At 44.7% G+C, this 12,916-nt stretch overlaps 1 protein-coding gene across 1 annotated transcript in view; it reads left to right on the plus strand.

Moving 5' to 3' along the window:
* The window catches only part of PSIP1 (PC4 and SRSF1 interacting protein 1), a 115,577-nt gene that overhangs the window by 41,548 nt on the left and 61,113 nt on the right, over positions 1–12,916 (plus strand). Inside the window, exons 5-7 of the mRNA XM_089678075.1 lie at positions 3,101–3,214; positions 3,897–3,995; positions 5,282–5,332. Coding sequence (XP_089534201.1) covers positions 3,101–3,214; positions 3,897–3,995; positions 5,282–5,332 — 264 coding nt within the window. The remainder of the gene's footprint in view (positions 1–3,100; positions 3,215–3,896; positions 3,996–5,281; positions 5,333–12,916) is intronic.

Consider the following 12,916-nt stretch of genomic DNA (forward strand, 5'->3'; position numbering starts at 1 on the left):
TAAATGGACTGGTTTGGGGGGGGGGGGGAGTTAAATCCTCAGGAGGGCAAATGGTTAAAGTCTCCTTCCACAATCAGCCTACTCTTCTCGAAATCCATGGGTTTTCTTGGTGTATTCTCCAAATATACCGTTGGTTTTTAATTAGGGCAATAAATATTTGCTAATGTACATTCTACTCCCATGAGACTTCCTTTCGGAGAAACCAACCTTCTAGGTCTACCATACCCTCCTCCTTGATAAAACTTACATTTCTCCCAAGCCCAATTGCCATTCCTTTTGCCCGGTGAGCTGGCATAGTACCAAATTGGATATTTAGAATATAGCTTGATATTTGTATTCTGGGATAAATGTGTCTCCTGTAGAAACACCACCTCACTAGAGCATTGATGTATTTCTCTGAGAGTCTTGTGCCTTTTTAGTTGGGGTATTCAAACCCTTCACATTGTATGTTATAAATTTAACTGTATTCACTATTTTCTTTTTTTTTTCCTCCTGGGTATTCCCGTTTTGGGGTACTATGGGTATAAATCATCTGGCACAAGATTTTCTCTATACCCTTCCCTTTTCCCTTCTTAGATCCCTTCCCCCTTCCTCTCCCCCCCCCCCCCCCCCCACATCCACCTCATCCCTTTTTTTTTCCTCCTCCCTTTCATTCTTACCTGACCCTTGGCTCCATTCTAGCCCTGGAATCAGAGATCTCCCCTGCAGTGCTATTGTGTTTTGACAGGGGGGACAGCCCCCTACCACCAGAACATTCCGGTCAGCGTTCTAAGCCACTGGCTGAGAGGGGTGATCGGGAAGAGAGAAAAAAAATTAAACAAAAAACACACTTGCAGTGACGTCCTGCTGCACTGCAAAGGCTAAATGCGTGTTAAAAGATGATCTCCATCTGTTAGTGAATGTTAGTTTCTTAGGACCAAACTAGATGGAGCAGCTGGGAGTGCTATATAAACTGTGTAGCCTCGGCTACATACAGCATACAAAGCTGTGTTCCACAGTGGGAAGGGAGCTTTCACATCACATAATACAGCAGCTCCTCCTGAGCTGTCAGGTGTTTTTTTTTTTTTTTTTTTTTCTTCAGCCTAAAATGGGAGGGGGAACTAGTAGCGTGTACCAGGCTTAAGCCCTGGTGGATGGGGTGAAATGCATCGGGGCATGGTTCAGGAGCAGCTCAAAGCTGAGGCTGGTAACATTCCCTTTCCACCTGTTGAGCTGGTGGTGTGTATCATTTATCCCCTCATTTTATTTAGGTTTATTTGTCATCAGCCAAACTCACAACAATTTTCAATACATTTTAAAGGGCCTGTCCACCCAAAATGGTTTCTCTGTTTTTGATTCAAATAAAATATGATCACTCATCCCTGCTAGTCTTTCACTTTTTTAAATTTCCATCCTCCCAAAATAGTGACAGTGTCCTGCAGACACTAGAAGCTTTGCTTTTATCATTTAACAATTATACCTTTACATAGCCGTTTACAGTTTTTCGATATCCAGTAGTGTGTGGGTATGCACCCTGTTCCAGATTATTATGCAAATGATATTTTTCTCATTTACCTAAATAATTGATGTAAATAACAGTCAGCATAATTCTCATGTTATCAACTATTAAGAGTACAATTCAAATTTTATTGAACAAACCTAATAACAGTATTTTTTTTAAACATAAACTTACAATGCACTGTTCCAAATTATTACGCACAGTAAGTTTCAAAACACTTTATAGCTTGTAAAGAACTGAAAATTGTCATTTGTTGTGTTTGCAGCATATTTACCTAAATCAAAAGCTATTTCAATCAAACTTTTAACAACATTTTAACAAGTCACGTTACAGTTTAACATAGGACCCCTTATTTGATAGCAGCTTCACAAGTCTTCCATCCATTGAACTTGTGAGTTTTTTTGGACAGTTTCTGCTTGAATTTGTTTGCAAGATGTCAGAATAGCTTCCCAGAGCTGCTGTTTGTATGTAAACTGCCCCCCACCCTCATAGATCTTTTGCTTGAGGATGCTCCAAAAGTTCTCAATAGGATTGAGGTCAGGGGAGGATGGAGGCCACACCATGACTCTCTCCTTTTTATCCCCATAGCAGCCATTGATGTAGAGGTGGTATTTGCAGCATGAGATGGTGCATTGTCATGCATGAAGATGATTTTATTACGGAAAACCTAGTTCTTCCTTCTGTACCAGGGAAGAAAGTGGTCAGTCATAAACTCCACATACTTTGCAGAGGTCATCTTTACACCTTCGGGGACCCTAAAGGGGCCGACCAGCTTTGTTCCCATGATTCCAGCCCAAAACATGACTCCACCACCGCCTTGCTGACGTCACAGCATTGTTCGAACAGGGTGGCCGTCCACCAACCATCCACTACTCCATCCATCTGGACCATCCAGGGTTGCACGGCACTCATCAGTGAACAGGACTGTTTGAAAATGAGTCTTCATGTATTTCTCTGCCCAATGCAGCCATTTCTGCTTGTGAGCATTGGTTAGTGGTGGCCGAATAGAAGGTTTATGCACAGATGCAAGACTCTGGAGGACTCTACACCTTGATGTCCGTGGGACTCCAGAGGCACCAGCAGCTTCAAATATCTGTTCTCTGCTTTGTAATGGTATTTTAGCAGCTGCTCTCTTGATTCGATGCATGGATCTGGCAGAAATCTTCCTCAGTGTGCCTTTATCAGCACAAACCCGTCTGTGCTCTGAATCAGCCACAAATCTCAGTAGTGCGATGATCACGCTTACATTTTCGTGAAATATCTAATGTTTTCATACCTCGTCCAAGGCATTGAACTATTTCACTCTTTTCGGCAGCAGAGAGATCCTTTTCCTTCCCCATATTGCTTGAAAATGGTGATCTGCTTAATAATGTGGAACACCCTCCTTTAGTAGTTTTTCCTTAAATTTGGCTCACCGGCCAATCTAATTATCACAGGTGTCCGAGATTGTTTTCAGTGATCAAAAGAGCCCTGAGACACAATGCCATCCATGAGTTAAATTGAAAAACAAAATATTTAAACTTTGTGACACTTAAATAGAATTTGCATAATAATTTGGAACAGGGTGTATACATGTGTATATTTATTTATTTTATTTTTAAGAATATCTTGGCTCTGGCTAATGCCATTGAAAGGGATGAAGATGATGCACAGGAAAATTTAGAAGAACATGAGGATCAGTCTCCTCAAAAGAAACGGAAGACTTCAACATCAAAGGTGGGTCTAAATGTGGTAACATGGTAAAGGAAAACGAGAGAATGTATTCTGATTTCATATTATTGCACTTTTGGCTATGATGGATTTTTACACCCTACTCTTTATATCTGAATAGATGCAGGTCTTTTGTGGTAGTCTGTGTCTATCAGAATATTAGGCCTAAGTGTATGGATTACAGCCTGTGTGTGTGGTATTTCTGCTTGTTCCTTGACTGGGGAAATTTCCTGTACAACTTGACTTAACACATTCGAAGTAAAGACATCTGTCACTGGTGTCAGACTGCAACAAAGACCTGACCGTTTCCCACATCACACTGTTGGCTATCTCATTATTAAAAAAGCGGAATTCCTGGCAGACCAACCAAAAAAGTAATGTAGTTATGAATTAAAACATTAATTGTATTTCTAAAAAGTAAAAATCAGTAAATGCCTGATTTTACTTTTGACATTGGCCACCTGTAATCTTCTGTACAGCAGCATTCAGGCTGGAAGAGAGAGGGTCAGGGCTGTTTGGCAGATATAGTGGTTCGTAAGATTTCTTGGGCAGAATTAAAAATCCTTTGTTCTGATGAGACCAGTAGTTTAATAAAGTCACATTTTGTTTATTTAAACATTTCTATTGCTTGGTTAATCTTTCATTTTCCTCTTTTTTTTTTTTTTTTTTTTTTTTTTTTTTAAATTAGTCTTCAAATAAACATTCCGACTCCTCTAGTGTTCTTGGGTCACCAGAAAAAGATCTTAATACTTCAAAGGAGGACAGCAGTGACCAACTTGGCAGTGAAGTGAGTTTTTACTAATTGTAATACTACCTATTTTGCCTCTCACCAAATGAATAAAATAATGTTCTTTAGATGTCGTGTTGTGATTTTGGTTTTATGGTCATGTTGTCTCATTGATCTTGCCTAAGAAGAATATTTTAAAAATCCTATCCGTTCCACTTAATCTGTTTTGGTTCCGGTTTTTACTAGGTCTTCATCAGCATTTTTTCAGGTTAAGTGACATAACCAATCTGTGCTTTCTCATTGTGTGATAGACACGCTTTTCTGTTCTTTTTGCAATTTATCTTGGTGTGTATCATATTACCATTTTAAATTAAACCTTTTGTAACCAATCATAAGTATAAGCTTTTGGTACATGATGTGACTATGTAATTAGATATTAACCTCTTCACACTGGCCGCACGCAAATGTGCGGCCTCCCGGCGTCTGGGCCTAGACACCGAGGGGCCGCACATTTGTGCTCTATTATAAAGGGACATATGTGCCAAGAGCGCGCGCCCTGCGTGCTGCCAGCACACATGTCTGGTACTCACGGAAAGGCCCTGATCTCCCCTTTCGATCGGGACCTTTCCCGATCATGTGGCGGCAGGTCACGGCAGTCACATGACCCTAAACCCTGCCCTGCCTCCTGGATTCTGAAACTCTTAAAGGGCCAGGAGGCGCCGGCATGAAGGGGTTAAAGGATAATTTTACCTTTGGGAACATGTTACATGTTCCACCTGTTTTTAGGGTGGAACATGTAACATGTTCCCATAGCTGCAGCCATGCCCGCTTCCTGTCAGTATATTTGTTTGGTTGTACATCCCTGTGCATCAAGCAGATATTCTGCAGGAGACCTGCATGGCATCGGCGATCTACTGATCGCTGGTGGAATGCTTTTCAGGCTCCTTTTGGACAAAAATAATAAATGCACATTATTTTTTATTTTTTTTTTTTACCTGCAGAAAAATGTGCATGTATTTTTGTCCAAAAGGTTAACTTATCCTTTTAAGTCACGGAGTTGCTCCAGTATATAATGAAAGTGAAACATCACTGGGTCTGTAATTTATTGCAGATTGCAATTTAGTACCACAGTGGTAACCAATGGTAAGACATGCATTGACGAGATGTAGTCACAACCAGAAATGGTTAACTGAGGTCTATTTTAATGGTGTTAACAAGATATGCTATCTCCATGGAAGACCATATATTTAATTTTTTTTTTTCACTATTTTCTGTATTTGATGCTCAAACTGACCTTTTTACTGCCAGGACTCCAATTTTATATGTAATGATACCGTTTGTTTCAGGATGGACCTACTAATTCACCTGTTAAAGCCAAGCGAGGCCGAAAGAAAAAGGTGAGGGAAAATTGCATTTCTGATATCAAATACTTGGCACTGCAGTCTATACCGTACTTCCAAAATCGTGTGTGTGTGTGTGTATGTATATATGTCCCCACACTTTTAAAGTAAAATGCGTAATTCTTTTGTGACGGGGGGATGAATTACATTTAAAGAAGTGTGGGATTGTAAACTAAAAAAAAAACAAGCCTTCATTCACCTCTATGGCTGCAGCTGTCACACACCGGCTCTATGCCTGCTGATTGCTCAGTTCCCAGTCTCCTTTGAGCAGAGCGTGGTGACCTTCAGTCAGTGCTATGTGGTATGCCCCAACAGCGCTCACTGGAGCGCTGAGCTGTGAAGGGGCTGAAGCAGCTGGCCCAGACTTTCAACAGTGCACTGTAGAGGCTGAGTTGGGTTACCAGTCAGGCATCTGGGTGGATATTATTGTGGAACCTTACGGAGCCTGGACCAGCTCTGTGATGTCAGCCGACAGCAAGCTTTGGCCATACTTTTAATATCGTCCATTGATACAAGGGAGTTGAATGATAAGCTTCTCTTTTCTGTTAAATGTACCCCTATGCTAGACTATAGATTTTTCTTTTGGCAGTAACACCATTTTACTATTTTGCTCGGTCTATTTATGCCTATCAGGCCATAGGTAGCTAGAATCTGAGGGAGCTAAGAGATCTAATATCAAGCTTTTCATTCCCTTGCAACATCCTGGCCTGTGTTTGAAGGCAGAAGCAGTTGGCATAATTGTTCCAACTCACTAGAGATGGTTTATAGTGTGTACAGCGTGTGTATGTACACTATATTGCCAAAGGTATTGGGACACCCCTCCAAATCATTGGATTCAGGTGTTCCAATCACCCCCATGGCCACGGGTGTATAAAATCAAGCGCCTAGGCATGGAGACTGCTTCTGTAAACATTTGTGAAAGAATGGGTCGCTCTCAGGAGCTCACTGAATTCAAGCGTTGTACTGTGATAGGTTGCGACCTGTGCAATAAGTCCGTGAAATTTTCTTGCTACTAGATATTCTACAGTCAACTGTTAGTGGTATTAGAACAGAGTGGAAGCAACTGGGAACAGCAACTCAGCCACGAAGTGATCGGCCATGTATGACAGAGGGGGGTCAGCACATGCTGAAGCGCAGACGATGCCAACTGCCTGCAGTGTCAATAGCTAAAGACCTCCAAACTTTGTGTGGCCTTCAGATTAGCAGAACAGTGTGTAGAGCATTTCATGGAATGGGTTTCCATGGCTGAGCAACTGCATCCAAGCATTGCATCACAAAATGCAATGCAAGCGCTGGATGCAGTGGTGTAAAGCACACCGCCACTGGACTCTAGAGCAGTGGAGACATGTTCTCTGGAGTGACAAATCACGCTTCTCTGTCTGGCAATCTGATGGACGTGTCTGAGTTTGGCAGTTGCCAGGAGAACTGTACTTGCCTGACTGCATTGTATAAAGGTTGGTGGAGGGAGAATTATGGTGTGGGGTTGTTTTTCAGGGGTTGGGCTTGGCCTCTTAGTTCCAGTGAAGGGAACTCCTAAGGCGTCGGCATACCAAGACATTTTCGACAATTTCATGCTCCCAACTTTGTGGGAACAGTTTGGGGGTGGCCCCTTCCTGTTCCAACATGACTGTGCACCAGTGCACAAAGCAAGGTCCATAAAGACCTGGATGAGCGAGTTTGTGGTGTAGGAACTTTACTGGCCTGCACAGAGTCCTGATCTCAAACCGCTGGAACACCTTTATGATGAATTACTCATCATACATGAATTACAGGCAGTTACTCTAGGAGAAATGGACAGGGCCATAAGAAGGTCCTTAACCCATCAGCAGGACTGGTATCTGCTCCTTTGTGCAGGGAGGAACAGGATGAGCACTGCCAAATCCCTTCAAAACTACCTCCAGCAGGCCACTGGTGTGAATATCTCTGACCATACAATCAGAAACCGACTTCATGAGGGGGGACTGAGGGCCCGATGTCCTCTAGTGGGCCCTGTGCTCACTGCCCGGCACCATAAAGCAAGATTTGCCATTGAACACCAGAATGGGCGAGTCCGCCACTGGCGCCCTGTGCTTTTTAAAGATGAGAGCAGGTTCACCCTGAGCACATGCAACAGATGTGAAAGGGTCTGGAGAAGCTGTGGAGAACGTTATGCTGCCTGTAACATCGTTCAGCATGACTGTTTTTTGTTCGTGGGTCAGTGATGGTCTGGGGAGGCATATCCGTGGAGGGACGCACAGACCTATACAGGCTAGACAATGGCACCCTGACTGCCATTCGGTATCGGGATAAAGTCCTTGGACCCATTGTCAGACCCTAAGCTTGTGCAGTGGGTCATGAGTTCCTTCTGTGCATGACAATGCCTCATGTGGCGAGAGTATGCAGGCAGTTCCTGGATGAAGGAATTGATACCATTGAATGGCCCCCTCACTTGCCTGACCTAAGTCCAGTAGAACACCTCTGGGATAACATGTTTCAGTCCATCCGATGCCACCAGGATGCACCTCAGACTATCCAGTAATTTAGTGATCCCCTGGTCCAGATCTGGGAGGAAATAACCCAGGACACCATCTGTCTCAGGCGCATGCCCAGATGTTCTCAGGCATGCATACAAGCACGTGGGGGCCATACAAACTGCGTACCATTTTGAGTTGCTGGAATGAAATTTCAGCAAAATGGACTGGCCTGCTGTATAATGTTTGCACTTTGATTTTTGAGGGTGTCTTTGAATTCAGTCCTCTGTAGGTTGATAATTTTCATTTCCATCAAACGATAGGGCGTCCTTGCGTTCCTACCACATTACCATATCAGTATAGATATCCAGATATTTTCCCCATTGAGATATGTGTTTTCAAAGTGTTTAATTATTTTGAGCAGTATATTACAATCTGCTCTTATGCAGTTTCTACTGAAGACAGCACAGAAGTAGTTCTTTTCTCTTGGGCAACTAACTCCTTATCCTCTCTACTCGAGGAGGTTATTTACACAATCCAAAACCCATTTACTAGGCTTTGGTCGCACCGAATCAGACTTTGAAATCGTGCAACTTGAATTTGCATGATTTCAAAGTCAGATGTCAGTGCGACTTCATGTACAGATGCCTGTTCAAGTCACACCTGAACTTGCAAAAAGTAGTGCATTAACTACTTTCAAAATTGGTGAGACTCTGAAGTCGGAGTTGCACCGATTTTGACCGCTTCCATTGTGGACAATAGGGTGTGCCTTGTGCGATTTGAAACTATCGAATCGCCTTACAATTCGCACTGATGTGACCAGAGACTCCACCTAATGAGCGAATAATTTTTAAAAAAAAACCTCATCCAGAATTCATTATTCGTCCCTCATTCTATTTATAGTATACCTTGACCTGCCATACTGCTAGCATATCATTTAGAATCCTATATATCTGGGCCACACTTTTTTTTTTTTTCTCTTGACACGTTGCACTCCTTTATACTACCAAGGATTCTTTGTCTGGTCACTCCATGGGATTCCTACATGACCTCTGTGCCTTCCCGAGCTATCCTTGTAAATAGAGGGGGGACTCCCTTCTGGGGAAACCCTTGTAAGATAGAGCCCTTCTTTCTGTTTGCGTCAACAGTAACCTTCCTTTTGACTCGTTTTTCACTTGAGAACAGGATATTCTGGACATCGGTGTTCTCCTTTCCTCCCATGATAATTTTTTCCCCCATCCATCTTTTTTCTGCCTTATCCTGCTGGCTGGCACATAAATTCAACAGTTATCTCTTTAACCTCTTGCCGACCGCGCATAGCCGAATGACGGCTTCACCGCGGCCGGCCAGTTCTGGGAGGGCGTCATATGACGTCCTCCCGTGATCGCGCTTCTCGCGCGCCCCTGGCGGCGCGCATCGGGTACTATCCGTGACGGCTGTATCCCTCGGACACAGGACATTAGGAAGAGGGGGGTGAACAGCCACTTACAGCTGCTGATTACATTTGTGGTCGCTCTTCATTGGACAGAGCGATCACAAATGTAAACACAGCAGGGTCATGGCTGGGTTTTCTCTCTCCTTTCCTCACACCAATACCGAGTGTGAGGAAAGGAGAGAGAATCGGTTCTTACAACTGTGAGTGTGATCTACACTGCTCTATCTGAGATCTACAGTGCCCTGTCTGTGATCTACGGTGCCCTGTCTGTGATCTACGGTGCCCTGTCTGTGATCTACGGTGCCCTGTCTGTGATCTACGGTGCCCTGTCTGTGATCTACGGTGCCCTGTCTGTGATCTACGGTGCCCGTCGGTGCTCTTCGGTGCCCATCGGTGCTCTTCGGTGCCCACCTGTGCTCTACGGTGCCCACCTGTGCTCTACGGTGCCCACCTGTGCTCTACGGTGCCCACCTGTGCTCTACGGTGCCCACCTGTGCTCTACGGTGCCCATCTTTGCTCATCAGTGCCCATCTGTGATCTACAGTGCCCATCTGTACTCATCAGTGCCTGCCAGTGTGTATATCAGTGCCTGTCAGTGCTCCTCGGTGCCCACCAGTGAGTGCCCATCTGTGCCCGTCAGTGCCCATCTGTGCATGTCAGTGACCACCAGTGAGTGCCCATCTGTCCTCATCAGTACCCGCCAGTGAGTGCCCATCAGTGCCCATCAGTGCTCCTCGGTGCCTGTCAGTTCCCATCTGTGCTCATCAGTGCCCAACAGTGAATGCCCATCTGTGCTCATCTGTGCCTGCCAGTGTGTATATCAGTGCCCATCAGTGCTCATCTGTGCTCCTCGGTGCCCACCAGTGAGTACTCACCTGTGCCTGTCAGTGCTTATCTGTGCTCATCGGTGCCCGTGAGTGCCCATCTGTGCATGTCAGTGCCCACCAGTGAGTGCCCATCTGTGCTCATCAGTACCCGCCAGTGAGTGCACATCAGTGCTCATCGGTGCCTGTCAGTGCTCATCAGTGCCCACCAGTGAGTGCCCATCTGTGCTCATCAGTGTCCACCAGTGAGTGCACATCGGTGCCTGTCAGTACCCATCTGTGCTCATCAGTGCCCACCAGTGAGTGCCCATCAGTGCTCAACTGTGCATATCGGTGCTCATCAGTGCCGATCTGTGCTCATCAGTGCCCATCAGCAAGGGCTCATCAGTGCCCATTAGTGAGGGCTCATCAGTGTCCACCAGTGCTGCTTCATCACTGCAGCTTATCAGTGCTCATCAGTGCTGTCTCATCACTGCAGCTTATCAGTGCTCATCACTGTCCACCAGTGCTGCTTCATCACTGCAGCTTATCAGTGTACATCAGTGCCACTTATTCATACACATCAGTACCACTCTATCAGTGGATCCTCATTAGCACCCATTAGAGCACATCAGTGGCAGTTTATCAGTGCAGCCCATTATTGCACATCAGTGCAACCTCATCAGTGTCCATTAGTGCAGCCTCATCAGCACCCATCAGTGCACCCCCAACAGCGCACCCTCATCAGTGCTCAGCAGTGCACCCCTATAATCACCAACAAGTGCAGCCTCATCAGCACCCGTCAGTGCACTCTCATCAGTGGATCCCCATCAGCGCACCCTCGTCAGGACCTAGCAGTGTACCCCCATCAGCACCTACAAGTGCAGCCTCATCAGCACCCATCAGTGCAGCCTCAACTGTCCCAGTATGTCCAAAAAATTATTTTCTTGCGAGGAGGCGTACCAAATTTTATCCATGACCGACGAGAGCAGCGGGGAGCTCTCAGAGCATGATTCTGATTTGGATTATGAGCGTGGTTCTGATTTGGAGTATGAGCCCGTTTTAAGCAGTGGATCTGTTACAGAATCATCATCGGAGGAAATTATGCCCATCAAACGAAGGCGTTCTGGTGAGGAGCAGGCTACCACAAGTAGCGCGGTGGCATCCACTAGCAGAGCAGTGGCTTCCACAAGAAATGGAGGACGTCAAGAAAGACCAGGTCCTAGTCAGGTGTTACCTCAGCCCCAAAGGGTTAGGACCCATGCCACTCTTCCATATGCCCTTCAAAACCCCCTATGGCTTCCCTCTAACTCTGGAGCAGCTAACATCCCCCCTTTTACTGCCCAGCCAAGAGTCCAGGTAAACACAGAAAATTTTGCCCCTATTGATTTTTTTAATTTAATTTTTACCAATGACTTTCTAAATTTAATTGTGGACCAGTGCAACCTCTATGCCCAACAGTTCATAGCTACAAACCCAGATTCATGTTATGCCCGTCCCTATCAATGGAAGCAGTTGACAGTGGAGGAATTTAAAACATTTTTGGGCCTCACATTTAATATGGGACTCACAAAAAAAAATCAATTACACTGCTACTGGTCTACCCGTCCAATCTATCACATGCCAGTTTTCTCATCAGTCATGTCCAGAACAAGATATCAAATGATCATGAGGTTCCTGCATTACAATGATAACACCCAGTGCCTTCCCCAAAATGACCCAGAATATGATAAACTATATAAAATTCGGCCACTCCTTAATTTCTTCTCTGATAAATTTGCCCAATTATTTGTCCCAGACAAACACATCTGCGTGGATGAGTCACTTGTCCCCTTCAGTGGCAGGCTGAGTTTCAAGCAGTTTATCCCCAGCAAAAGGGCCCGATATGGGATTAAACTTTATAAGTTATGCGACAGAGCCACGGGGTACATGTACGCCTTCCTCGTGTATGAAGGAAAGGACAGCCAACTGCATCCCCCTGAATGCCCAGATTATATTGGAGCATGTGGAAAAGTTGTTTGGGAGCTTGTGTTTCCACTCTTGGAAAAGGGTTATCATCTCTATGTTGATAACTTTTACACCAGCTTACCCCTTTTCCGCAATCTTCACCGAAGGAGAACACTAGCATGTGGCACCGTGAGATCGAATAGGAAGGGATTCCCGCAAAGGCTGGTGAACACAAGACTACAGAGAGGGGAGTCGGTGACTGCAGAACGAAGAGATATTGGCTTTGAAGTGGAGGGACAAACGAGACATCTACATGCTCTCATCAATTCATAATGACAACCACGTGCAAATCACCAGAAGAAATGGCACATTCCAAAAACCAGAATGTGTCCATGATTATAATTTATTCATGGGGGGAGTTGACTTCAATGATCAGATGATCCAGCCCTACCTTTCTGTAAGAAGAACCCGCCATTGGTATAAAAAAGTCTCCATTTATTTTTTTAATTTGGCCGTTTATAACACATATATAATCTACCGGAAATCCACCGAGACACCCATGTCCTTTCTTTGGTATCAGGAAGAAATTGTCACTGCCCTTTTGTACCCTGGAGGCCCACCAGAAAGTGTTCACTCAGATGTAGTGAGTAGACTCCAGGAACAGCATTTTCCTGAAAAAGTCCCTCGCAGAGAAGGAGGTCAAAGACGTAAAAAAAAATGTCGGGTGTGCACCAGAAGAGGAGTTAGACGAGACACCAGCTTTTATTGTCCTCAGTGTCCTTCCCAACCAGGCCTCTGCATAGGTTACTGTTTCCGCCGTTACCATACTAATGTAAAATATTAGTGAAGTATGGTAAACGTAATTATGAATTTCCTGCCATTCACTCCTCATGCCTCTGCCTGCTCCTGAAATGACCCTATCTTGTTATTTGACAACGCCACTGCC

Source organism: Staurois parvus, unplaced genomic scaffold (genome assembly GCF_062004578.1).
Source record: "Staurois parvus isolate SC_StPar_1 unplaced genomic scaffold, SC_StPar_1.0 ptg000198l, whole genome shotgun sequence".
Lineage (NCBI taxonomy): Eukaryota > Metazoa > Chordata > Amphibia > Anura > Ranidae > Staurois > Staurois parvus.